Here is a 26,931-nt window from a genome sequence, read left to right on the forward strand (position 1 = left end):
TGCTGGGGGTTCCAGAGAAAAACGGGAAGGGGTCACAGTCACAGCGATGCCTCAGGGAGGGCCTTCCGAACCCAGGACCCGTAGCCAGATTCCTTTACCGACACTTCACTTCGAAAAGAAAAAAATGCAAAGTGCAAGGGCACCAGCCGACTGCGGGCCTTCCCAGTCTTCCCCGGCACGTCCTGATGCCTCGTTCAGCCTAATCTGCATGCCTTGTAAATCCACAGCCGAGGCGCCTCAACATTCTCTGTAGAAAAGATTAAATTGTATCCACTACAACTTAATCCCTAAATCAGAAGAGAAGGCTAGCACATACTGGAGGGATTTTTAAAGGGTTTTTTTTTTCAAGCGAACACCTGATACGCTAGGAGAATCCTCACCAGCAAAGCCCTTCCTTCCAGATTCCGGTTGAGCGAGGTCTTGATGTTCTTCAATCACCTCTTCCAGCCGTGCAGGCTGGGCGTCTGGGACAGGCACCGGCCCGGCTCCCTTCTGCAGCTTTTAATCCTTTGCATTTAATCCTTTGGTTTCATGAACCCTCTCATGGCAGACACCTTCTGTCCTTATCCCCTAAGACACCCCCCCCCACCAGAAGAGCCCCTCTGTGGCCGGCAGCTGAAGCCGGAATTGCAAGTGCGCAGGCTGTGACCTGCTGTGGGCACCCCTTGGTTTGGGAGGGGCTGGGCTGGCGACATGGAGGCAGGGGGTCCTCTCCGAGGCGGCCTGGGAGCTGGTGCCCGCTCACACACCGTGCTTGATCTGCCCTGTTTGCACGAGAGGGACTCATCCCGAGTCAGGGCGTTCATGCGTGGTGAGCGACGGCAGAGAGGAGAGACTGTAGGATGTGTCTGAACACAACGGGCTAAGGAAAAGGGGGCTCATATCTATCAGGCACCAGTGATGCACAGGTGTGTGCTGGACAGTGTAACCATTCATCATGTACCCCTCACCCTCCAACAACATTAGCGCCATAAATCCACACAGGTCACCGCGCCTGATTCCTCACTTGGCCGGTCAGGTGTGCCCCTGGTTCCCTGATTCAACACCCGCTGGTGTTCCGCTGGCCCCTCGGGTCATTTCTTGGCTGTCTGCCTTCAGGGGCACCTCTCCTACCCGGCCATTAACGGCCGGTTCTGCAGGGTCCATCCGGTGCTCCTCTTACTCCAGACACTCTCCACCCCTGACTCCCACTTCCAGCCCCAGACAGGAAACGCACAGGTTTCTGTCCAGCCGGGGTCTCTCCTTCGAACTCCAGACCCTGTGGCCTCCCCCTCCACGTGCCCCAGACAGACGTCCTGACCACGCACCCTGTAAGCCCATCGCCTCCCTGCGTTCCTCCTCTCGTGTTGTGCCAGGAACGTGGGTGTCACTGTTGACTCTTCGCGTTCTCTCCCTGCCTATCAAGGCCTGCGGCTCTGCCGTCCCGTGTAGCCCCTGCACCTCTCCACGTCTGTCCGTTTCCATCCCTCCCCGCGCCAAGCCACTGTCACGTCTCTCTTGGACATCCTGTTAGCCTCCCAGGACCCCGTGGGCCCCTTCCACGTATTCTGCACACTGTAGCCACCATCCCCCTGCAGGTAGGATGGGGACCGCGACCGGCCCAGCACTCTGTGTCGGCATTGAGAGCGGTCTTCCCCAGACGGATCTGCTCCCGCCCCCTCTCGCACAGAGCGCGTCAGCACATCTTCCTTGTTCTTAGGATGAAGATGACATTTCTTTTTTTAAATATATTTTGTTGTTGTTCAGATAGAGGGGGAGAGAGAGGGAGGAAGAGACAGAGAGAGAGAAACATTGTCGTGAAAGGGACACATTGATTGGCTGCCACCTGCATGACCCAACCAGGGCCGGGGACAAACTGCAACCTAAATACACGCCCCCAGCGGGAATCGAACCCGGGTCTCTCTGGACTACAGGCCGACGCTCTAACCGCTGAGCCAAATCAGCCAGGGCTAAATATACTTTTTAAAAATGCATTTTATTTTTATTTATTTATTTATTTATTTCCTCACCTGAGAACGTTTTTCCATTTATTTTCAGATAGAGTGGAGGGAGGGAGAGAGAGAGAAACATCGATGTGAGAGAGACACACCTACTAGTTTCCTCCTGCACGACCCTGACCAGGGCTGGGGACCAACTGCAACCGAGGTACATGCCCTTGGCTGGAATCGAATCTGCAGACTCTTTGGTCCATGGGCCAATGCTCTAACCACTAAACCAAACAGGCCAGGGCTTTTATTAATTTTTTTTGAGAGAGAAACATCTATGTGAGAGAGAAACTTATCTGCTGCCTCCTACACGCCCCCTACTGGGGTCTGAGCCCCCAACCCGGGCATGTGCCCTGACCTTGCCTGGAACTGGGACGATGCTCAATTCACTGGGCCACACTATCTGGGCTATTTTTTTTCATTTTTAAATGATATCTGACATACAATAGTATATAAGTTTCAGGTGTACAACCCTGTGATTACACATTTCTATAACTTATGAAGTGATCACTCTATAAATCTAGTACCCACCTGACACCACACAGAGTTATTACAGTGTTATTGACATAGGTATTCCCTATGCTGTACTTTACATCCCTGTGACGGTTCCGGAACTACCAATTTGTACTTCTTAATCCCTCACCTTTTTCATCCATCTCCCCAACCCCCTTCCGTCTGGCAACCATCAGAATGTTCTCTGCATCTGTGGGTCTGTTTCTGTTTTGCTGTTTGCTTATTTTGTTTATAGAGTCCACATATAAATGATATCTCTGGTCTTTGGCTTTCTTTGACTTATATCACGCAGATCGTACCCTCTAGGTCCATCCATGTTGTTGCAGATGCAAGACTTCATTCTTTTTCATGGCTGAGTAATATTCCATTGTGCATGTGCACCACTTCTTCATCCACTCATCTCTTGATGGGCTTAGGTTGCTTCCAGATTCCGGCTATTGTAAATAATGCTGCAACGGACATATGGACGCTTGTGTCTTTGCAATGTAGTGTGTGAGTTTCTTTGGATAAATATCCAGAGGTGCTGGGTCCTTCTTTGTCTCTTGTTATATAGCCTTAGTTTTAAAGTTTATTTAGTCTGGTAGAAGTATTGCTATCCCAGCTTTTTCTGTTTGTTCCATTTTCACAAAATCTCTTTTTCCATCCCTTCAGTCTGTCTGTCTTTCTATGTGAAGGGAGTCTCTCATAGACAGGCTTAACTTTGTTATCCATTCAGCTTCTTCTTTAGATCCTTCGTATGGGCCTTGTGCTCAGTTTGATTTCAGGTGGTTCTCAATCCCCCTTGTTCTGTAGTTTGGCTGTAGTTTGGGTGTGGTTGTAGGAGGTTTCGAATTCCGCGTTGACCTACGCCACCATCTGGACTAAAAGCTCGAGAAAATTAAAAAAAAAATTTTTTTTTTTTCCTTTATTGATTTTAGAGAGAGACTGAGTGAGAGGGACAGAGATAGAAACATTGATGAGCCCTGGCCAGTGTGGCTCAGCGGTTGGAGCATCGGCCTGCGGACCAGAGAGTCCTGGGTTTGGTTTCCGCGAGGGGCATGTACCAAAAAAAAAAAAAGAAACATCGATGAGAGAGAACATCAACTGGCCGCCTCCTGCATGCCCCCTCCCCTTCCCGGGGATCGGGCCCACAACCTGGGCATGTTTCCTGACTGGGAATCGAACCAGCGGCCTCTTGGTGCAGGGTCGACGCTCAACCACTGGGCCACACCGGCGGGTAAGACAGAATTTTTTAACAGGCTGCAACATCTGGCTTGGGCACCACTTTTCAGTGCACAGTATCTTTCCCGAGGGCTCACTGCGAGGCAGTTGTCCAAGGAGACGCTAAGCTCCCTGAAGGCACGAGCCACGTCTAAAACTTAGCATGTCTCCAGCCGGGCGTGTGTGGGCACTTAATACCCACGGTTGAGCCCGGCCGGTGTGGCTCAGTGGCTGAGCATCGACCCTGCACCAAGAGGTCGCCGGTTCGATTCCTGGTCAGGGCACGTGCCCAGGTTGTGGGCCTGATCCCCAGTGGGGGGCATGCGGGAGGCAGCCCGTCGATGTTCTCTCTCATCGATGTTTCTATCTCTCTCCCTCTCCCTTCCTCTCTCTCTAAACAATAAAGAAAAAAAATTGTTTTTAAATATTAAAAATAAACGACCAGTGGTTGCTTTTAGATTAGAGCCTCTTTTCTGTCCTTTACTCTGGGCTTGGACTTTCCCTGCAGTTTGTAGTCACAGTAAAGACCCTCTGCCTTTCTCTCCCCTGCCTCACTCAGCTGCCGCTCACAGGACGGCTGGGAGGGGACCGTCCCAGAGCGTGGTCCCCTTCTCTCCTGCTCTCGCCAGTCCTTCGAGCTCGTGGTCCCCGATCGGCTCGGCTGTTGGCACAGACAGCATTCTCCCCAGAACACTCCAGGCTGACGCAGCGGAGTCAAGTCGGGAGGCCTCGGGCTGATTCTCCAGACCCCGCACTGCCTCTCTCTGACCCCGAAGAGCCGGAACTGGGGTCCGAGTTTCTCCCCTTTCCTCCTCAGCTATTTCAGAGTGCTGACGGGCCTCGGCGAATATGGTCTCTTTGAATGTTCCCTTTCCAGGAGCCTGGCTTCCCCAGATTAGCATATTTCATCAAGGGCTCTCTCTCTTTCTTCATCAAAGGGTTTATGATGCAAAATATTCTTCTTAAAAAATGAGGCAGCAGCTGGGCAGATGCTAATGCTCTCTGCTCTGTGGGCTGCTTGCTGGGCGGGGCGCACGGAGCCTTTGGCTTTTCAGGAGACACGGCGACTGTGGGGGGGGGGGCAGCGAGGACAAAGCCACGTCCAGAGCGTCCAGCTGCCTGCGCTCGGGGAAGTCCGTTCTGCGTCTCCGACCTCCCCCTTGCCCCTGGGTTCTGCGCCATGGCAGCCTCTCCGCAGCTCCGGGAAGAGGCCTGTGGGTCACCACGACAGCTCCCAGCGCCCCAACACCAGTCCCGCTCACTGCTGCACGCTAGCTCACAGGGAGGACACGTCACACGGAGCTGGCTTGCTGGTGCTGGCGGCCGGCAGGTGCACGAGGCCGCCTTCTGGGCTTGGAGGGCCGACCCCCAGAAGCCCACTGCTCCTCGCTTGGGGAACGGCGGCAAAGCGGTGTCTGCATTTTTAAATGTGCACAGTGCCCTCTGATAGACGGTGTGACGCGCTACTGATCATTCCGCGGGCACGTGTTAGTACTCTGCCGCCCGGGGCCAGCAGGAGCAGGTGAGCGCATGGCTCAGAAAGGGCAGGCGCGGTAATTCCCTGGGAAAGTCGGCGTGCCGAGCACCGCGGCAGACCTGGCAGAGGCACGGCTGGGGCAGAGAAGGGGGTCGGGCAGGTGTGTCCGGGCGCAGGAGGAGGAGGGGAAGGGAGAGCAGGGGCACAGGACGGGCCGCGTGGAGGTTTAGAACGTGCCGGGCACCTTCCACACAAGTCATCACACCCCCTTAGTCCCACACCCCCCGAGGAGTGCATGCCACCGTCTGTTCGCTAGACAAAGAGACGCCAAAGACATCAGGCGGCCCCCTCACGATCACCCGCTTGGTCAACCTGTCTTCTGCTCCGACCGTGTCCTTGCTCCACTGTCCCGCATGAGGGAAGTGGGTCTGCTCACACACACGTGCACAGTGCACACACGCACACACAGGCACGTGCACCTCTCCCTCCATCTGTTCCCTTGGAGACCCTTCCCGGGCCCCACATACTCCAGTCCGTGGTGCATTGTCTGTGCCTGCGCAGTGCTGTGCCCTGGTTCTGAGAGCACGTGTGTGCATGTGTGTGCACGTGTGTGCATGTGTATGCCATGCATGTTCTCACTCCAGTTGCACTGGAAGCTCCTAGGGCAACACTGTGTCCCCTGTTTCTTTTTCTCTCCTACCACACGGCTGTCACAAGAGTCTGCAGACGATGACTGGCACTCAGTACACGCTGCCAAGTGACAGGTACGGGCATTTCAGCCTGCAGGTCCCACAGGGCTATACACGGCCACCTGCGGTCTCTGGGTCAGAAGGGGAAGGAACTTGCATTTGCTACTGTGTACCACGGCCTGTGCCAGACGTTTCTCCGATGCTCAGAACCATCCCACCAGGCGGCCCTCATGCCCACCTTCCCACGAGGAGGCTCGCTGTGCGCCCGGCCTCTGCCTGGCTCAGCGGTGCCCTGTGGTTCTCCTTTTCCTAAATGCCAGGACAGATGCCCAGGGGAGTGGGGCGGTCTGGAGCAGCCCCCCAAAGGCAGGGGGCTGGACCAGTCGGCCTCTCTGTGCTCCTGACCCCGTGATGTATTTCTGCGGGTGCCAGACCCTTGTGGAAGTGAGTCTGAGGCTGTTCTCACTACCTCTTCCTCCACTGCCCGCCTTCCTGGTGCCCACGCTCTGGGGGTGGGACACGGCCGCTCCCCACTGCAGAGGACCTGGAGGGCCCGGGGAGGACGCGGACATGCCCTGCAATCCCATCTCGCCCCCTCCCTGCCTTCGCACCCTCTCCGGATGTGTGCTGCCCCCAGCTTTGCTCTGTGGAGTGCTGCCCCAAGAGGGGTTTCACGCGGTCCAGAGGGTCAGTGGGGGCCGGCAGCATGGGGACAGGGCAGGGAGGCAGCTGCACAGAGCGGGGGGAGGGGCCAGGAGCCCGCCCAGGCCCACTGCCTGCCCTACTGTGAGCAGAGCCCTGCGGGCTGTATCGGGCGGGCGGTGGGGAGCATGTACGGCCACACAGAGGTGTGGGCCTCACAGGGACTCGTCCCTCCCTCTGGTTCTGGGCAGCTCGTGCCCAGCCTCAGAAAGTCCTGGGGAGTGAGATGGACACAGCTGCCCCGGCCCTTCATCTGCACGGCTCATCGCCCTGCCCAGCTGCAGGGCACAGCCGCCTACCTCCCCAGCACCTGTCCCTCCTGCGGCCGCGGCCGCTCTGGGCGCTCAGCCGGTCAGGGGCTCTCAGTGACCTTCCCCGACAAAGCGAAGGCTCAGCCTGGTGGCTCCTCCCGGCCTGGCCCCAGAGCACATATGGTCTTCTTGCCCAGGAAGGGGTCTGTGAGCCCTCCGCTGCAAGGCCACCCCTTCCCCGAATCCCGCCCGCGACCTCTCCGCCTTCCAGACCCAGCTCCACGCAGCCTCTGTGGGGCTGGAGAGATGCTTCCCTGACCCCCGTCGGGGCAGCCCCCTCCGCAGCCCTTCTCCTCACGCGGGGCAAACTCGGGGTGGCTGGCTGCACCGGGACTTTTCTCCCCAACGAGGCCACAAGCTTCCGCGCGCAGAAACCACATCGGAGACGACCGGCCAGTGCCCTGGCGGAGCTGCTCGGAGGGGAACACACGGCTCGGAGCTTCGCTGGCCTCCCTGCCACTCGCTCAGCAGCCTGGGGGGCACCTACCACGGCAGGTGCTGGGAGGGCAGCGGGCACCAGGGCCGGGGGGTCTAGAGGACAGGCCGGCCATGACCACGCCCTGTGCTCAGGAAGGCAGGGAAGGTCTGGAAAGCTTTGGTGAAGCGACAAAACCCTGGACTCGCCTAAGACCCAGCAGACGAGCTGCAGTGGGCGGGGGAGGGTGGGGAGGGTGAGTTCTCCAGACGCTCTGTTGTGTTTTATTTTAAAATGACTGGAAGAGCTCATCCAGGCGGTGGGAGAGAATTCAAAGGTGCAGGATCCAGACAGAAGCGTGTTCTCCTCTCCCTCTTGCCTCAGAGCGACCCAGGCACCCGCTCAGGGTCAACCCACCGCCGCGGTTGCCCGTTTGGCACACGCCGTCGCGAGACAGGGGCACGGACACGGGCGCAAACACCTGCGCCTCGTTCTTGGCTTGGTTCACGTCCACGCGTCTTGTCCCCTCTGAGGCCCCCTGCACTGGACCATGCCCACCCTGTGCGCTCAGAGACCCAGGGCCCGAGCCCGCGCTGCCCACAGGGCTTCACGGCAGTGGGCAGCCTCACAGGAGCCCCCTGTGTCCTCGTGGGGGGACCTGGGCGGGTGTCCAGGGGAGGAAACCTAGATCCGACCTCTTCCAGGGACTCCCCTCCACCGACCCTTTCTTGGCAGTAACACTCTCGCATCCCTGGTCATCCCGGATCCCGAACCAGGAAGGCCCAGGTGACCCGGTCAACCCGCGATGCCCCTGACCGCACAGGCAGCCCACGGCCCTGAGCCTGAGGACAGCCTTCACAGACCCCCGTGGGCGTTGGCCTGGGGACAGCACTGCAGAGGAGGCGCTAAGACCCTCCCCTCCCCATCACCGGGGTCCGTCCTTCCGCTTGCTCCTGGGCTCCTAGTCCCACCAGCTTCCCTCCCTCCGGGGGTCCCCGGGGCCTGCGCACGGGTACATGCTGTGTGCGCCTCAGATGGCAGCCCCAGGCCCCGGCACGGTCCCGGCAGAGGGCCGCAGGGCAGCTGGGGGCGCTCCGTGCTCCGTGTACCTGACTTGTTCTTGTACTCGATGTCGAAGCCTGTGATGATGCTGTTCCCATCGAATCGCTGGGTCCAGCGCAGGTTCATGCTCCGGGCCTTCACCTCCCGGATCTCCAGCTCGGGGGGGTCGGGGGGCTCTGGGGTGTGGCAGGGGGAGGGGCAGAAGTGAGGATAGCTGCGGAGAGCTCCCCTCTCTACCCCCAGGGATGACCAGGTTCCGCTGGACTGGGGCTTGGGGTGGCCTGTCGTCCACCCAAGGGCCCTAGAGCCCTGGAGTTCGGGCACGGCGAGATGGGAGAGGCCCGGCAGCAGGGCTCAGGCAGAGGGGAACCCCTCCTTGTCTCCTGCTTTGTCCCCTCCCTTGCAGGGACTCCTCAGAGCTGATGCCTGTTTGTCCCTCGCAGCGTGACTGTCCTCTCCCACTCCGCACCCTTGCTGTCTGAAACGTGCCTGGAAGGACCCTCAGCGCCCACTCTGGGATGAGGGGTGTAGGGAGGCTGCGCCTCAGAGGCATTTCTTGTCCTCCTCCCCCAGTGGGTGGGTGCGGGCACTGCCCTGCTCTTGAGGGGGCGCCAGCAGTAGGCGCCTGTGTCCCGGGGAAGGGGCTGGGAACAGTGGAGCAGGAGAGACTACCTTGCACAGTGAGTTGGATCAGGCCCCGGTCCTCCCCATAGGAGTTGATGGCGTGGCAGCTGAAGAACACGGAGTCCCCACGGTCAGCGGGCTTGAGCTGGGTGGGGCAGAGGCAGGAGGACAGGGAGAGAGGGACAGAGGGAGAGTGGGAGAGAGGGAGAGAGGGAGAGAGAGGAAGAGAGGGAGAGAGGGAGAGAGGGAGTCTGTCAGAGTTGGCCGGCTGAAGAGGGGTCCCTGCAGTGATCATCCTCTGGGAGGGGGACCCACAGGGGTATTGTCAAGGGCTCCTCTTCCCGGACAGTTCCAAGGATGTTGGCAGAGCCCACACAGGGAGGGCTGAGGGGTCCACCCTTTCCGTGGCTCGGGGTCCTCAGAGAGGGGATATAGTGAGGTTCTAGGGCAGAGGTTCCTGGATGGAGATGAAATAGCTAGGAAAGGGGGGGTACATTCTGGGGCGCAGGGAAGGGCTCCAAGACTTTCCATGAATCTCCACTGGACACAGATGTAATAGCTGCGGGATCCCCACTTTCTGAGAGCCGGGGTCCCCCGAGACTGGGGCGTGGGCGCTCACCTTCAGTGTGGAGACAACCTCGTCGCCATTGTCCTTGGTGGCGATGGCGTACCGCATCACTCGGTCAGGGTCGATGACAGTGTCCCCCTTCTCCCAGCGAATAATGATGGGCCTCTCACCTCGCGCGGTGCAGTTGAGCTCCTTCGGGTGGCCCTTGATGGCGATGGTGGTGTTGGGGTGGGAGGTGATCATGGCTGGGACTGGGGAGGAGAGAAGGCAAAGGAGGCCCAGTGAGGGGTAAGGCCAGGCTGGGGGAGGAGCAGGTGCCATGTACAGGCCCCGCCCCCACCACCCCTCCTTGCAGAGCCCCTCAGCTCCAGGAAGAGGGTCTGATAAAGGTTGAGGGGGGCTATAGGAAGCCCCATTTGCCTGTCCCCTTTCTGCTCCCCACCCATGGGCAGCCTCTCGTCACCGGGGATTCTTAACATTCCGTGGATGTTCGGAATGTTTTAAATTGCACACATACATAGAATTACAGAGGAAGCCAGATGTATTGAAGAGTGGTTATCAAATATTAACAACCGTCAAAAGCAAACTTTTGATATAGTGTAGCACACATCAAGATATGTTTTTATTACTCCTTCTCAAACAAGATCTGGTGCAGGGTGTGTCAGCGCAGTTCCATGAGAGCAGTGGGAGGGATCCTCGGAGACAGCTGTGGCCACCGCCTTGTGAGCTGTCTGTGGTTTCTATCGGGGACAGTCACGGGCGCCACTACTGCTGTGGTTGGTGCCTTATGTTCAAAATGGAAGGACACATAAATTTCACTTAGAAGTTAATGGAAAAATATGCGATTCTCGCCTCCACAAATTCATGGACCTCTTAAATTGGATCCATGGACCTCCAGGAAGGTCTGTGGGCCCCAGTTAGAAACACAGGCTCTGTTCTGTCTGTGGCTCTGGCTCTCTTCACAGCGGCCATCTGGCCTACCCTCCTTGCGCGGAGCAGCCCTGCCCTCCCAGCCCAATGCAGAAGGCCCTGGGGAGCGTCACCATAACTAGGATTCCCTAAGCAGCACTAACAGGTGTCACCCCCACCCTGCCCCCATTGCCACCCTGAGACGCTCTTAAGGAAACAACCAAGGCACTGGCTGGCCATCAGGAGACCTGCCTATGGCCAAGACGAGAGGCAGCTGGGTCCTGACTCCCCTGTGGGACCGAGCACCATGGCCAGCAGCAGGAGGGCAGGGGCAGAGGGGAAGACGGTCTCCGCTGCCGGTGAAACCCCACTTCCTGTCTCTTCCACGCCACTCAGAAGATGGCACTGAGCACCTATGCTGGGCTTGGGGACACATATGACATGAGATGGGCCCTTGCCTCCTGGGGGAACAGGGAAAGAGGAGGGGGAGGCAGACACCTGCTGAGCAACATGAAAATGAGGACAGGCTGATGAGTTTCGGGGATGTATTGGGAGAAATGGACTTGTCCAGAGGGGCACCTGGGAAGGCACCATCCATCCATCCGTCAGCACTGACCGAGCGCGTCCGGGGTGCCAGGCCGTGTGCTGGGCTGTGCAGCGAACAGTGAGCAGCACGAACCTGACCTTAGGCAGTGTCACTGCAGCGAGGGAGCAGCGGACAATGCCAGGAGCCCCAGTGCGGAGCGGCAGCTAGGACAGACGACACAGTGACACGGAGGCACGGCGGGGCGACAGCGGAGGCCCCGGCAGTGGGACCTGCTGGAGCAAAGGCTCAGAGGCAGCGGCACCAGGTCCTGGAAAGGGAAGCAGTCCCGCGCATCGAGGCCTGTCCTTGTCCTCGGCTTTTCTCAGCACCGTCCTGAGGAAACTGCCCCTCGGAGCACAGGTCCCCAGGGGCACGTGTCCGGGGAGGACAGCCCATCAGTCATGCTGAAGGACACTGATTGGGAGGGGCTGTGGCTGATGGCAAGAATCAGACACTTTTCCACCCCACCCCATGGAGGGGAGGCCCCTCCGCACACAGCTCTGTGGAGCACCCGCCCAGCGCACCCCATCCCCATCACTGTCCTGCGTGGGCAGGAGGGGGTTCTGTCTTCTCTCCCTCACAACCGCCTCCCTCCGGGCACTGTGTTCCTGCCCCGTTCAGGGGCTGCCCTTCCTTTGCCTCCCAGTGCCCTTGGGCTCTCCTCTCATCAGATGTACTCAGAGAGCACCCTTGCCTGCACCTCTGCTAGGGTCCTCTGACTTCTAAGGACAAACACGCCTTAGGAGAAAGGAAGGAGGCTATGATGCTGTAGTGGTGTGACCTGCGATGCTAGTTGGGGGATGAGGAGACATTTGGAACAGGTGTGGGGCTGAAGGGTGGTCTCTGGTGTCCCTGAAGTCACATCGTGGGTCCAGCCACCTCGTCTCCTCTGCCTCCGTCACGTGGGACTTGACATTAAGGGGCTGTGGCCCTCACACCAGCCTCTCAGCACAACCCCCAACCCCAGCTCATCAAATAATGAAGCAGATAAATTTTACAATGCATGGCATTACACCAGGATATACAGTAAAACGTGGAAGACAAATAACGAGGAGCAAGTTATAATGAAGAAAAAGCCTGCAGTCAGAGACATCTGAGTATGAATTATTGACTAAGGTTTTACACTCTCAAGGATGTGTGCAGGAATATTTTTCCATCAAAGATTTGCATAATTCACCAGCATAAACCTGGGTGGAATACAGAGTGAGCTTTTCCATCAACACGGGCTTTGCATTGCAGATGCCTCTGTTTTTCCTGGAGGATTGGAATGTGGGGGGAGGGGTGTGGGGTGTGGGGGAGGGGCAGGGGGGCCGGTTCTGCTCTTGCCACAGTGAGTTTGACTGGGGCTGGCAGGGCCCCGAGGTCTTCCTGGGAAGAGGGTCCTGCTCCTGGGATGTTTACGTGGAGGCAGGAGTGTGTGTGGGGAGTGGAAGGGGTGGGGGCAGGGTCGAGCCTCAGCACAGGTCAGAGTCGGCAGAGGGGGGGGAAGGGCAGTCTGTTTTTGGCAGGACTCCAAGGCCCTGCATTCAGGAGAAGCTTCCAGCACACCTGCCCTGCTCTCCAGGCTGCGCTGGCCGGCCAGGGCTTGTGTGTGAATCACAGAGGCGCCCGTCTGGCTGGGTGAAACCTGGCGCTGGGCCGGGAGAGCGGGGAACGGCCGTTAGACCCCCCTGGCCCAGACTATGGACCTTTGGGCAGGTGACAGGCTGCACGACCGAAGCAGTCAGGCCCAGCGCGGGGGGCGTTCTTCCCGATCAGGTTTGTTCCAGGAGCTAGCACGGGGGGACCAGAGCCCACAGGCCTCCAGAGGTACTGGGCAGGCCTCGGAGCCGAGTCCTTCGCCCCGGGCAACAACCACACCTGGGGCCTGGGGCCTGGGGCGGGCTCCCTCTACCCTCCCGCCAGCTGGCTCAGCCTGATGTCCTCCTCACAGCCCACAGCTCAGGGCAGCTCACCTCTGCAGAGCAGGAGCCCCCCCCCCCCCCAGCTCGAAGGGCTCGCGGGCAGGCCTGCCTTCTGTTTATGCTCTGCCAGCTGCGGGGCTTCGAGGCAGGTACGCAACTCCCCAAGCCTCGGCTCGCTGCCTGTGACACGGCGACGTGTCTGTCTACCCCAAGGGGTTCCAGAAGAGCGGAGGGTAAACACTTGCTATCTGCCAGGTCCTTCCACAGACTCGCAGGGCCCGGAGCAGCCCAGGTCGTGTTCGAGGTAGAGCCCCTGGCCGCGTGGCCGGCTGCTGGCCACTTGAAACGTGGCCAGTCCCAACCCAGCTGTGCTGAGAAGCACGCTGGGCCGCAAACATACAGGCGGAAGCAAAGTAACCGATCTCATGAATAATTTTCATTGTGACTCTATGTTAATGTAGATACATTGAGTCAAATAGAAGATGCTCACTAGAAGGAACCTCACCTGTTTCTTTTCACTTTTTTGAAAAAAAATGTAGCAGCTGGAAGATTCCAAGTGCATATGTAACTCGGACTTTGTTTCCATCGAAGGCACTGGTATGTATCATCTACGCGGACCCTTCGTTTACACATGGGGAGGCAGAGCCACACAGGGAGGCAGTGCGCCCCTGGTCACAGTGCGGTGGACGGCAGGGCCTCGAAGAGCGGCCCATGGGAGGGGGCAGCACTGGGCACATGCAGCCAGGACCTCGTGGCGGAAGGTCGGCCACTCGGAACTGCTTCCCCGTTCTCGGGACTTACAGCTGTGGGTCACGCGTGAGACGTGGTCTGCTGGCACCCTCCTGGACAGAAAGCACGAGCGAGCTGCAGTGTGGCCCAGAGGACGGGCAGACTTCAGACAGTGCCACAGGAGAGTGGCCGAACGCTGGGATCGTGCCACCGCGGGGAGAAGGACAGACCTCCGACCTGGCCCAGGAGGGGCTGTCTGGTAGTGTCCGCTGCGCAGGGAGAGGCCTGCAGAGGAGCCGAGCCCCGCACACAGGGGGACAGCCAGGGGGCTGAGAAGGTTCCAGGGAGAAACACACAAAGGGACCAGACGCCCTTGTCTTTGGGCCCCGGGGGAGTCTGGGTGTCTGGAGAGAGGAAGGATGGTCAGGGATCCAGCTCACTGTTTTGGGGGGTGATTCTATGATTCCAAATACAATTTTCCTTGCATACAGGGGTCGTTAGCTCCCTGTCCTGGGCAAGGGGCAGAGAACCTGCCTCCTCTCTTCTCCCTGCCCTATGGTATTCCTGCCAACACCAGACAGAGAACTCTGCCCTGTGCCCGCCACCCTCCACGGGCCCTGCTCCGGCCTGCACGGGCCATGGTGCCCTCCTGTGCCCACAGCTGGCTGCTGTACAGATGGCCTTAGTGAGGCAGCATAAGAGGCTGCCCCCCAGCCCCCGACCACAAGGTCTCTCTGCTCCGCTGAATTGCAGTAATAAACACAATCGAACCCTCCCTGCACCCAGATCTGACTGTGCCCCAGAGCACATTATGGGTTGGAGGCGGACCCCAAGAATTCTGCAGAACGTGGTGCGTGCGCACACACACACATGCATGTGCACACACAAGCACGCACATGCACACACACGTGCACACACATGCACGTGCACACACACGTGCACGCACTTTCATGATGCCCTTTGGGAACTTCTCATGCACTGGTGCTGGCGGTATTCCAGCCCCTCCACACGACCTCCCTCATGTGGGGGAGGGACTGTCATTATTCCCCCATCCCAGGCCCTGGTCTTATGTATTTCTTGACTCAGCCCCATGGTCTGTGCCCGCAGTGGGGCAGGTAGCAAGCTGGATGCTTTCGCCTTGGTTCGGCCTCAACGAGGCCCCCAACAACGTCCGTGAGAAGTAAGTCTGGTTATCCCCATTTTCTCAAATGATGGAGCCGAGGCTTCCGGAAGGCAGCCTTCCTCTCCCCGCCGACAGTGGCGCGGTGCAGGGCTGTCCCCTCTCCACCTGTCTGCTGCTGCGCACGCACACGGTCTGCCAGCCAGAAACTGCGGCTCTCCTGCGGCGGCGGCGTCAGCAGGCCACTCCTGGCCACGGCTGGGGCTGCAGCTTCAGGGGGACAGTGAGGAGCGTGGGGGGGCACGGGGGGGGGGGTCGTGTGCACAGGGCCCAGTCCTGCTTGGTAAATGCTAATAGGCCACAAAGGAAACACGTTGCTCCAATAGGACTCAGGAGACGTCAGTGAGACCCAACTCCGCTCCTGCGGTGCCACTCAATTAACAGCCAGGGAAACTTAATTTCTTTGTACAAGGGGGGGGGGGGCAGGGGAGCTTCTCTGGGGACTTGGAAACAGGGAGTGGCCGAGCAGAAAGGTGTCAGGGACACTCATGTGGCTCTTTGATACATGGCTTCTTTCTCTTTCTTTCTCTCTCTCTCTCTCCCTTTCTCTTTCTCTCTTTCTTTCTTTCTTTCTTTTATTTTGGTTAATCCTCACCAGAGGATATTTTTTCCATTGATTTTTAGAGAAAGTGCAAGGGAGGGAGGGAGAGAGGGGGGGAGAGAGAGAGATCGATGTGAGAAAGACACATCGATTGGCTGCCTCCTGCACCTGCCCGACCAGGGCTGGGATTGAACCTGCAACCCAGGTACATGCCCTTCGCTGGGAATCAAACCCGTGAGCCTTTAGTGCACAGGTTGACGTTCTTACCACCGGGCACACCGGCCAGGGGCGTAGCTCCTTTCAGTAGGGCCCCTGTAGGTCGGGGGTCCCGTGGGAAGTCATGTTCAGTTTACAGCCCCAGAGCCTGGGCTGGTGCCCAGCACTGAGCATGGCCAAACTGGGGGGAACCGGTAGAGGCCAGAGGGGTATCGCGGACTCCCAGGGCCTGTCCCCGACCAGCCAGTATGATGCTTTCCTCCAGACATGCATCCGCTGCCCAGTGCAGGTCCTGAGGCAGGATCCTCGTCTCCGGCCCGACTGAGGCCCTGGAGGGAAGCATCTGTCCCCAGGACTTAGCCCGCATCCGTGCAAACAAGAGTGCTGCAGCGCCGGCCGCCTCTCCTGCCCAGGCCTCCCCAGGGCCCTGCTCGCCTGCCCTGGGCACAGGTAGACACCCCAGGGCAGGGGCAGCCTCCTGGGAGGTGCTCAGGCCCAGTCTCACAGCTCTGCACAGACCCGGGTCCTCGTCCTGGTTCTGACGGGCCTATCGGCGGACACAAGGGAGAGGAGCAAGGCGTGGGCTGTGCGGAGCCCCCGTCCCTGCGCTCGCCCTGCTCTGGGGCCTCCTGAGACAGTGCGAGGGGGTGGGGTGGGGTGGGGTGGGGGAGGGAGTCAGCCTCAGAAACAAGGCTGTTGTCAGCTATGACGTAACTGGCCCGTCTGTGAAATTTCTCGCAGGTCGGCCGCTGTCACCCCAGGTCCTGCCCAGACCAGCTGCTGTTTACATTTAATTTGACGTGAGAGGCGGAGACACTTTGCAAACACAAGACAGCTCTCCTTCCTCGCTCACCCCCAGGTTTGCAGACGGAGTCCTGGGGCCGCTCGGCACCTGCTCGGCCGCTCCCTGCTCCTCCAGCGTCCCCCCTTCTCTGGGGTCCCCCTCGGCAGCCGGGCAGGGCTGCTCCTCATAGTTACATGGCCCTGGACATGCTCTGTGACCAGCATCATCCTTGCTCAGGTGGCCTGGGGGCTCCCAGCCCCGACTCTGCCATGAGGAAGAAGAGGCTCAGAGAGGCCATGGGGTTCCCCGAAGTCACACAGCTGGTGAGCACCAGGAAGGAAGGAGCCCCAAGCCCCCTGACCATTGAGAGGCGCCTGCCCTTCCCTCTGGGCTTAGTTTAACCTTCTTCTGCCTGGTCGATTTTTCTCCCGTCCTGGGCTTGGTCCCAGGCGTGGGCAGCTGCATGGGGATGGCACCCGTGGCTGAGTGGCAGAGGGAGTGAGGGGGGAGCTGCAGAGGGTAGGGCTGGAGAGGGGATCAGTCCGGGTGGGCCAGGGCTGGGCGCAGGAGTCGGGGGAGTCCGTCCCCTGTCTTTGCCTCCCTTCCCCTCTTCCCGCTGGTGATCGGAGCTCAGCTGATGTTTGTGACAAGTTCCCGGGTCACCAGGGAGGGACGAATCAGTTACAAACACCCGAAGGAGTGTGCGCGGGGAGGAAGGGGCCCGGGAAGGGGCCCGCCGCCGGGGGAGCCTGCGGGATGCAGCGCTCTACAGGAAGGGCCCAGGCCCCTGCACCGGCCACAGCCTGGGCTCAGTGATCACAGGCTTCACGCTCGTGAGCACACGCTATGTGCTGGGCTCACTCCACACAGCGATTCTATGTTTCATTTTTTAAAATCCTCACCCGAGGATATTTTTCCATTTATCTTTGGATAGAGTGGGAGGGAGGAAGGGGGAGAGAGAGAGAGACAGAGAGAGAAACATTGATGTGAGAGAGACACAGTGATTGGTTGCCTCCCACATGACCCCGACCAGGGCCAGGGACCGAACCGCAACCAAGGTACATGCCCTTGATCAGAATCGAACCCAGGACTCTGGTCCGCAGGCTGACGCTCTAACCGCTGAGCCAAACAGGCCAGGGCAACAACACTATATATTTTTTTATCCTCATTTTTTCATTTTTTGTTCAGATAGAGTAGGAGGGAGAGAGAGAGAGACATCGACATGAAAGGGACACATCGAGCGGCTGCCACCCGCACGACCAACCAGGGCCGGGGACAAACTGCAACCAAGGTACGTGCCTTTAGCAGGAACCGAACCCGGGTGTCTCAGGACCGCAGGCCGACGCTCTAACCATTGAGCAACACCGGCCAGGGCAACAACACTATATATTATTTTATCCTCATTTGAGGACATTTTTTCATTTTTTGTTCAGATAGAGTGGGAGGGAGAGAGAGAGAAACATCGATGTGAAAGGGACACATCGAGTGGCTGCCACCCGCACAACCGACCAGGGCCAGGGACAAATTGCAACCGAGGTACATGCCCTTAGCGGGAACCGAACCCGGGTCTCTCAGGACCGCAGGCCGATGCTCTAACCACTGAGCCAAACCGGCCAGGGCAACAACAACCGTATTTTTATGCTCACTTCACCAGTGGGGAAACTGAGGCTTAGAGAAGTAAATTGCTCGCGGTCACACAGCCAGTCAGAAGCAGAGCCAGCCCCGTCCAGGGCATGCGGCCTGACCCCCAGGTGCCGCGGTCAGAACAGGGCAGTGGGGAGTGGAGCAGGTGCCAGGGAGGGGAGCGCCCAGCTCGCCTGAAGACAATCAGCCCATCCTGGGGCCAGAGGGTCGGTCTGGAAACCAGGAGACCAGGAGGCCACATTCTGCTAGTTTAGGTCCGTCCCGAGGGAGCGGGCTCGCAGGCCACACACAGAATCACCCGGGAAGCTTTTCAAACGTCCTGCTGCGCAGACCACACGCTCAGAGGCTCTGATAACCGGCCCAGGGTAGGGGGCTGGGGACCCGGATTCCTTAAGAGCACCCCCAAGTCAGGTGATTCCCACCCACAGTCTGGGGAAGGACCACAGACCGCTGACCCTCCTCCCACTTCCCACTCGGGCAGACGCCCCCGGACCGCCCTCTCCTCCGTGGGAGCGACCTCCAGGGCTGGGGGAAGGCGGCGACCTTGGGTGTTCTTCACCACCTCCGGGAAAGGTCTGTCCTCTTCAGAAGTCCTGGGGGACCCCGTGAGACTTGTCCAGGAGCCCCCAGCGCTTCTGACTAGAAGGGGCGTTCCTCTGGGCAGGTCCCCTCCTTGCTGCCCAGACAGGCTCTCTCGGGGACCGAGGCCTGAAGGGTCCTGAGAGCTGTGCCCACTTGCTCTGTGGGTGGAGAATGGGCTCCCTGCTCAGAGCCCGCAGCTCCTGTGGTTCTGAAAGGGCTCCCAAAGACTGCCGTGCCAGGCTGCCCCTCCTTGCCACCCACCCAGCCCTCGTCGGCTCGAGTCCTGCTCCTTGGGAACAAGATCCCCGAGCCGGAGCGGTCTGGGTGTGAGATGAGCTGGCACAAAGGGGCATCGCCGTGGTGTGCGGGGCACAGGGCGGGTCTCTGCACAGCCCTGGCAGCGGCCCCGGTTCCCCGGGGAAGGACTGGGGCGGGGGTGCCTTCTGGGGTTCGCTTGGTTTCCCCCCTGAAGAGCCAGGGTCAGGACGGCGTGAATTTGATCACACCCACTTCAGCTTCCTGTCTCCCTGATTACTGAGCCACACCCGAAGCATGAGATTAATTCACATCGCATGGCAGCGACCCCTCAGCTCCGAGAGCGGGTGCAGAGGTGCCCGGGCAGCTGAGGGCACGTGGGACCCTCGCTGTCCACTGCGCATACATGGGGCAGACCTGGCAAGTGTGTGCGTGCGTGTATGTGTGTGTGTGTGCGCGTGCGTGTGTGTGCATGTGTGCGTGTGTGTGCGCGTGCGTGCGCCTGCATGTGTGTGCATGTGTGCGTGTGTGTGTGTGCGTGTGTGCACGTGTGTGCATGTGCGTGCAGACGGGTTCTGGGTAGGAAACTGGCTGGACTCAGGCAAGGGCAGCTGCAGGCTGCGGGAAAGGAGGGCGTTTCGGCTCCCCGAGGTCTGGGAAGCATGGAATTAAGGAGGATAAATCACTGGGCAGGCAGACTGTTGTAGGTTAAATGGTGTCTCCCCAGAGACATGTCAAGTCCTAACCCCTGGCACCGTGACTGCGACCTTATTTGGAAACAAGGTATTTGCAGATGGGATTAAGATGCCTCACTGCAGAGCAGGGCCCTTGATCCCGTAGGATTGGTGTCCCGTGGGAGGAGGAGGAGAGACGCACACAGGGGGAGGGTGCAGACACAGGGAGACCGCGTGTGCGGTGGGGGCGGACACGGGGCACCCAGGAGTGCTGGCAGCCCAGCGGCGGGGGCCTGGGGCGCCGGCGCTGCTGAGCGCGGCCCTGCTACACCGGACTTTGGATTTCCAGCCTCCAGAACTGAGCGGGCGCATTGCTCGGTTTGTGGTTCTCCGTGACAGTGGCCCTGGGAAACCAGCACAAGGTTCCAGCGCGTGACAGAGGCTCTCTGGGCAGAGTGGGCAGGAAGACAGCATGGCCTCTCCTCCGTGGAACCGAGGGGCTACCCAAGGTGCCGGGTCATAGGGGCTTTGCTCCCCTGATCTGTAAGGAGCTCACCCCCTTCCCCTCCAGCCCCACGCACAGGCTGGCAGTGGGCAAGCAAGGGCCACCCCACCCCGTCCTCCCTGGCACCTGGCCCAGGGACAGGCGCTCAGCACGCACCCAGTAGCAACTGACCATCGAATGCACAGTGGCCAGCCTGGACCTAAGCCGCATGAACAGGAGAAAATGTCCTTCAGACTCTTAATTCCGCCTGGTCGCACATGTCCATAGACCTAAGAGGCCCACAGGGAAGCCTGGCACCCCGGCTGGGCATCCTGGGCTTCTGGCCCACCAGCCTCGTTCTTTCCGGCCAGGACGCCCGCAGCCACCCAGGGCCGTGCATGAGCTGTGGGTCACCTGGGCCAGCACACGGCTCTAGGCAGACACCCCGGCAGGGTCAGCCAGCTCCCGCCGTCCTGGGCACCCCCAGCCCTCCTAGCTTGACGTGCTCAACGCAACCCCGCCATCTCTCCACTCCCATCCACCCATTTCCGCTGGGGCACCCTCGTAATGCTCTCTCAGCCTCGAGCCCTGAACCTTCCAACTCCTTTTGTTCACTTGAACGTCGGGGCTGGTCCTTGTACCTTCACAATGACCTTAGATTCCCCTTCCTCTTCATTCCTTGCTCAAGATCCTTCCTTGGGGACTCCTCTCTTCCCTGTGCCTGTCCAAACAGTCCCATTCGTTAAGGCTCAACCCAGGCCCCACTCCTCCAGCCAGCTGTCCAGCTTGTCTGTCTACACAGGTCCGCTCCTCTAACCCAGCATGTTCCTAGTGCCAGGCCGTGGCGCGTGCTCTTGCCTGGTTTCCCGAAGTTACTTCCAGCTGCCTAACTGGTCTGGAAGTCCCCAAGGACGGGATGGTGACTCAACTTTGTCCTTCGTTCTCTGAGACCTTGACACCATGCTGGGCACCCCGGGCTACGGGAAGCACCTGTCTCTTGCTTGATTGATCCAGCAGTGTATTGTGCCTCCACCATTCACAGGGGCTTCCATCATAATTGGGGGGCAGTTCTGGGCTCCCCGCTTAGGGCAGGGTCTGGAGACACTGCTTTAGCCCCTTGTGTGCCTGTATTCTCTTAGCTAGGAAACAGGACCCCAGGGATAATCCTCGTCACTCCCCGCGACCCTGTGTTCACTGGCACCCTGGCCTCGGCGGGCACGTATGATGTGTGTGATTTCGTTACTCGCTGGATCTGCTGGCGCTGGATTCAGGGAAAGTGGACGACACGGCAGAGCCCAGGGCTGGGAGCCCTTCCTTGCTCACGGTCACAGGACGGACGGCAGGACAGGGTGAGGTGGGCTGATGCGCCAAGGCCACCACACCTGCAGCCTCTGGGCAGCAAGGGCCAGCTGAGACCCTCACACAGGCACGTTTCAACTGGGAGTGGAGGTCATGATGCTGTAGGGGAGCCCCCCTTTCTTTGGTTCGGACGTGCTTTTTTTCTAGAAAACCCCGAAACACCACGGGTTCCAGCCTCTGAGCGGCAGGTCCTGGCACAGGTTCACCCTCCCTGCCAAGTCCGCACTGGCACAGCAGAGCGTGACCCACTCGCTGAGCTCTGGCCTCGGGCTAGAGGAGAGGAGAGGAGGGTTGCGATGTCTCCGGATACGGAACCGACCGTCTCAGGGACAGGGAGTGACTGACCCGTGCACCTGGGAGGTGGTGTGGAACTCTCCTCTCTGGCCAGGACCTTCCTGCCTCTCAAGCCGTCGACTCGTTTTGGCCTCCCTGGGTCCCGCGTGGGGTGGGAGAGCCCGGGCTGCCCACGCTGCAGACCGCCGCGGAGGGAGCCCGCTTGGGGACGGCTGTGCCAGCCTCTGCTCACTTCATCTGATGGAGCAGGAGACCAAGTGCTGCTCCTTCCCCAGGACGCCCGGAAGTCAGTCGGGCCAAAGAGGTGGCGGGATGGGCACCTCCGTGGAAACCATGGCAATGGCCCACTCCCTCCTCTCCTCCCTCTCTCTTGCACCAGAGGCGGGGGGCCAGGCCCCAGCCTGCACAGGAGACCCCCAGCGTGGCGCAGGCCAGGGTGGGGCCCTCTCCGTCCTCTGGAGGCCGGGCAGAGGAGGCTGCCAATAGCCACCACCCAGGTGGAGACAGCAAGCAGCCTGCCCGCAGCTCCGCGGTGGTGGCGGGCCCAGCCAGCTCCAGCGTGCGGCCCAGCCAGCTCCTGCGTGCGGCCCAGCCAGCCTCAGCCTGCACCGTGCCTGCCGCTCCGCTGCCCTGTCCTGCCCCACTGTGCACAGACCCGCAGAGCGGCTGCCCTGCCCAGCCTCACCCAATCAGGGGCTTGTAAAGGCAGCGGCAAGTGCCAAGGGGACCTGTGATCCCGCATGCGATTGGACAGTCCTGTGAACTGGGGGCAATCAGCCTGTCAGTGCCCAGCGAGGCAGGCCATGGGCAGAGGCCTGTGCGGGCAGGGTGCCCAAGGCAGGGGTTCCCACGGAGGAGCCGCCCACCCTGCCGAGGAGACAGGGCTCACCCCAGGGAGCACACTGGAAAACCTCGAGGCAGGTGCGAGGCCTCGGCTCCGTCTGTGCGCCCTGCAGACAGGCGCCCCTCAGGTCCAGGGCCACGCTGGTGGCAGGCCCCCCTCTGGGAAGACAGCCTGGGGAAGCAGCCTCGGAAGGCCTGAGAAGTTGGCTCCGGGGATTCGGGCAGGGAGCTCCCTGGGCCCAGCGCAGGTCTAGAACGGGAGCTGGCCCTGGGCAGCCTTTTTCTTTAGCCAGAGTCCTTGCCCTGCGGGAAGGGCCCGCTGGAAATGGGGTCCGTCTCAGGTCCACGGATGCACAGCTTCCTGCCCTCTGCACCCAGGACAAGGGCTGGCCGGCTCTGGTCTACCCAGGGGCGTCCTTCTGCGTGGGCCGACTCCTCGCTCCCCCACCCCAGGGTGCTCTGTTCTCCTCCTCCTGCCTCCGGAGACTCCGCAGCTGGGTGTCCTGGCAGAGCCCCTCGGATCTGGCTTAAGGGTCTGACATTTTGTTAAACAAACAAATCAAAACCCAGACCAAAGAGCCCGATGGCTTCAATGGGCCGTGGGCTTTGCCTTGGCCCAATCACCGGAGTCTTCACCAAGTGGAGGGGCTTGGGGGATGTAACAGGGCCTGTCTCATCGGGTAACATGCTGCACGAGGGGCACTGGTCTCTGGGGCGGCATCAGCCAGTGCCCTGAACCCCAGACTGAGCAGCCTGCCCTGAACTTGCCCTCCGTGAAGCACGGACTTTGAATACGTTTTGTTTTTCCTCCGTGTGTCAACTGGAGGAGGAACGGCCTCCTCTGCCTTTCGGTCATTGCTTCTTGTTTACGTTTATTTCCCACCAAGTTCTAGGAGGCGGTCTGGAAGGGCCACGCGCACGGCTGGAATCAGAGACGGCTTGAGCCGGAAGGGATCAGCTAGTGCAGGTTCTAGTGCAGCCTCTCCCTGTGCGGAGGAGGACACTGAGGCCAGAGAAGGGAGGAGGGACAGTGAGCCACTGCGCCGGGACAGCACCTCGTCTTGTCTCTCGATCTCCGCTCTGTCTACCAGACCATGAGTCCACCGAGGCAAGTGCGGATCTGAGCCAGGACTCGCCGCCCAGGGACCGAGACCTGGCACCTCCCCTCTTCCTGGGAGGCAGCTGTTGCCGTCCTCACAGCAAGACAGGACAGGGCCTCCCAAACGGCCGAGTGCGACCGAGTGCGACCGTGGGACGGGGGACGGCTCCACGCTCAGGCTCTCGGCTCAGCAGCGCACAGGCTGTGGTCAGAAGGAGCGGGGGCTGTGCTCAGCCGCCCCACTGACGCCTCAGGGCCCCGGCCCTGCCTCTTGGGCTCCTGCTGGCCTTCGGGGGCACGGGGGCCTCGAGCACGGCTGGACGCCCTGGGAACAGTGGGACCGCAGTAAAAGGGGTGTTGGGGACAGAGAAAGGGTGTGAGGGCTCGGGGACCCCGGCTGCGAGGATTTGCGGGAGCCCAGGGGTCCCGCGAGGGGCAGGGGCGAGGGGCTGGCGTGGAGAGGCCGTGGAGGAAGTGCTGAGAGACGCGGTGTAGACGGCGTGTGAGCGCGCTCAGGAGGGGGTGCAAGGTGACCTGGGGTGTGCGGGGGGCGGACTGGGTGCAGGGAAGCGGGTGCGTGTGCGTCACCCTGGGAGGAAGCACAGGGAGGCGACAGCAGCTGAGCTCAGGGCGAGGGGGAGGAACAGAAGGAAGGAGGTGCAGACCACCTGGGGGGGACCGATGAGCGGGGCCTGAAGTCCCCGGGGGCAGAGGGGCCCAGTGTGTGTGGCGGTGCACGCTCAGGAGGCGGCCCTGGGTGTACACGGCGCACCTTCTCCGGACACCTCCGGGTTCCAGCTCCGGCAGGAGTTCGGAAGTGAGGACAGAACAGAACCATTCGGGCCCAGAGAGGGCCTCTGTGCCACTGGCCACAGCTGAGGTGAACCGGGTCTCCGCACGCACGGCCCACTGCCCCGTCCCTGGGCCGCCTGGCACCACACCCCTCATCTCCAGAGAAACCAGGTACCCCCAATTCACGGCCACACTCGCTCAGTGGAAATCCCCAGCTTGGAGAAAAACAGCAAAGACTCCCCCCCCCAACTGAGAGAGCCTGAGCATTCGGGCTCCCCCTCCTGAGGGGGCGATGAGAGTCGAATGCCAAGGACGGCTCCGGGGGTGTCTGCGACTCCTCTGGCCTCACACGCCGGCATTAGCCAAGCTCTCCCTGGCGGAGGCATGTACGTTGATGGCCTGGTTTTATTAAGGACAAAGTGCTTTTTGATAGTGTGAGGGAAGTGGTTGCCCAGGGCGGGGATTCCGGCTCCCAGCTCCCCGAGCATCGATTTCCAGGGCTTTCCTGCCTGGTGCGGAGCCGAACACAGGTTTTGGCAAGCGATCAAGAAGCTGATTTTTAAGAAGGGGACTCCTGGGGGATGCGGAGCAGGCCGGCACCGGGCTCTGCTCTCCAGCCCTTCCTTCTCGTACCCTGGCGGGACCGCCACAGAGAACAAGAGACTGGTCGCTAACCCTTTGTTGGCCAGTTACCCTACTGGTCACTTTACACATGTCATCTGACTTAATTCTCGGCACAGGATACACCAGGTACGGCGCTCTTATGACTCTCATTTTGTATATCAGGAAGATGAAGTTCAGAGAGGCCCGGTAAACTCGTCAAGGCCGAGTAATCATGGCATGGAGCCCAGACTCACATGGGGTGGATCGGACTCTAAAACTCAGGCTCTCGTTACTGTCCTCGATGGCCAGTGGCCCACCTCCTGATGTGGGGCCCGATGGACACTGAGGTCCCTAGGACACGATTCCTGGGGGCCCGTTATACAGACCCCTAAGAGAGTAAAGAGGTAGATTCACACAGTAGGAATGTGTGTCTGTGACAACAGAGTTCAGGGATGTTCTGGGCTTCTAAGACCATCAAGATCGGCTCTATGCCTGGGTCTTAGAACCCTTGGATACAGCAGCAAGTTACAATGGGTTTTATTGCTCTTTCAGCTTTTCTAATGTGTCTTGTCTTTCTGCGATCGGTTTCTGTGTTGTTCCCACACTGTTTGCGCAGGTCGGCTGGGAATGACCCCCTAGCACAGGTGAAGAAACGAGAGCCTGGACAGGGAAAGTGACTTGCGTAGTCACACGGACCCTCAGGTAATCTAAATCGGAACCCAGGTTTGGTCCTACATTGTGTGCATGGCACCCTCCTTCCCAAGTCACAGACAGCGTGCACACAGGCAGGTGTAAATTAGGTAACAAAGAGGAGAGAGAAAATGGCGGTGGAGTGAATGGAAGCTACACAGACCGTCTCCCAGGACCAAACTAAAATAAAGACAAGTCATCGGGAAAAACCAACTGAAGAGCAGCTGGAGAGAGCCCTTATAACCAGGAATGTAAAGAGGACCCCAAATCGAGACTGGTAGGAGCTGTGGAGGCACAGGAGGGCTGGCTGGGTGCCCACGGGTAGCAGCCGAGGGTTGTTTTAGCTGTGAGCAGTTCCCTCTGAGAAGTCTGGGGTTAAAACCCCAAGCTGGCTCCCCAGCACCGAGGGGCAGAACAGGGAAAGATGCCCACATAACACCTGGCTGAGAAAAGCACCACAGCAGAGGTTTCGTCCAGCAGGGAGAGGCGCAGGGAATACCGGCACGTCTCTGAAGGGCCAGTGCACTAAGTTACAGCTACGGCCACTCACCTTGGGCTCCAGCAGAGGGAGGGGGGACTGGGCTGGAACTGTGAGAAGAGTCAGGGGTTTGTGGCACTGGGGAGAGAGCTGGGAAGGAGGCCATCAGGAATTCTATGCTGAGTCACTCCCCCATAAGGCAGTGGACATCTTCCTCAAGAAGCCCCTTCCCAGAGCAACTTTAGCCTGGGGGAGAAGCAACTGCCCCTCCCTCAGGAATTTAATACCACCCGGCCTGGAGAAGTGCAACCTGCAGCTCATTAAAGCCAGAGACGACCGGCCAGCCAGTAGGCAGAGAAGAGCCTCTGAAAGCTTTGAGCTTTGGACCTGGCTCTCAGTGTTGGGTGTCCTGGCTCTAGAGACTGAGCTGTGAAGGCTTTCCCCTGGGCTAAAGATGCTTTAAGAAGAAAATGGTTTCTGCAGTGTGGGTTATTGTCTCAGTAACCCATACTGCAGAAGTTTTTTTCTTCTTAAAGCAACTTTTCCCCAGACGAAAGCAATTGCCCCACCCACTGAAAATCTTCTTACTCTGCCCACCGGTGGGATTTTCATTCAGCTGAGGGCTACAACCTGAGGCTCATTAAGTAACAGAGACTAATAGTCAGCTGCAGGTAAAAGCTCTGGGATAACTGAATCTTTGCTTGGCTTATGACTCTACCCAGGAAAGTAAGACTAGACA

The 26,931-nt window shown here is 59.6% G+C and overlaps 1 protein-coding gene across 1 annotated transcript in view; it reads right to left on the bottom strand.

Annotated features, from left to right (window-relative positions):
• The window catches only part of DSCAML1 (DS cell adhesion molecule like 1), a 357,347-nt gene that overhangs the window by 48,179 nt on the left and 282,237 nt on the right, over positions 1–26,931 (bottom strand). The window contains exons 12-14 of the mRNA XM_036257909.1: positions 9,598–9,797; positions 9,027–9,123; positions 8,402–8,530 (exon numbers count right to left, since the gene is read on the bottom strand). Coding sequence (XP_036113802.1) covers positions 8,402–8,530; positions 9,027–9,123; positions 9,598–9,797 — 426 coding nt within the window. The remainder of the gene's footprint in view (positions 1–8,401; positions 8,531–9,026; positions 9,124–9,597; positions 9,798–26,931) is intronic.

Source organism: Molossus molossus, unplaced genomic scaffold (genome assembly GCF_014108415.1).
Source record: "Molossus molossus isolate mMolMol1 unplaced genomic scaffold, mMolMol1.p scaffold_m16_p_13, whole genome shotgun sequence".
Taxonomy (NCBI): domain Eukaryota; kingdom Metazoa; phylum Chordata; class Mammalia; order Chiroptera; family Molossidae; genus Molossus; species Molossus molossus.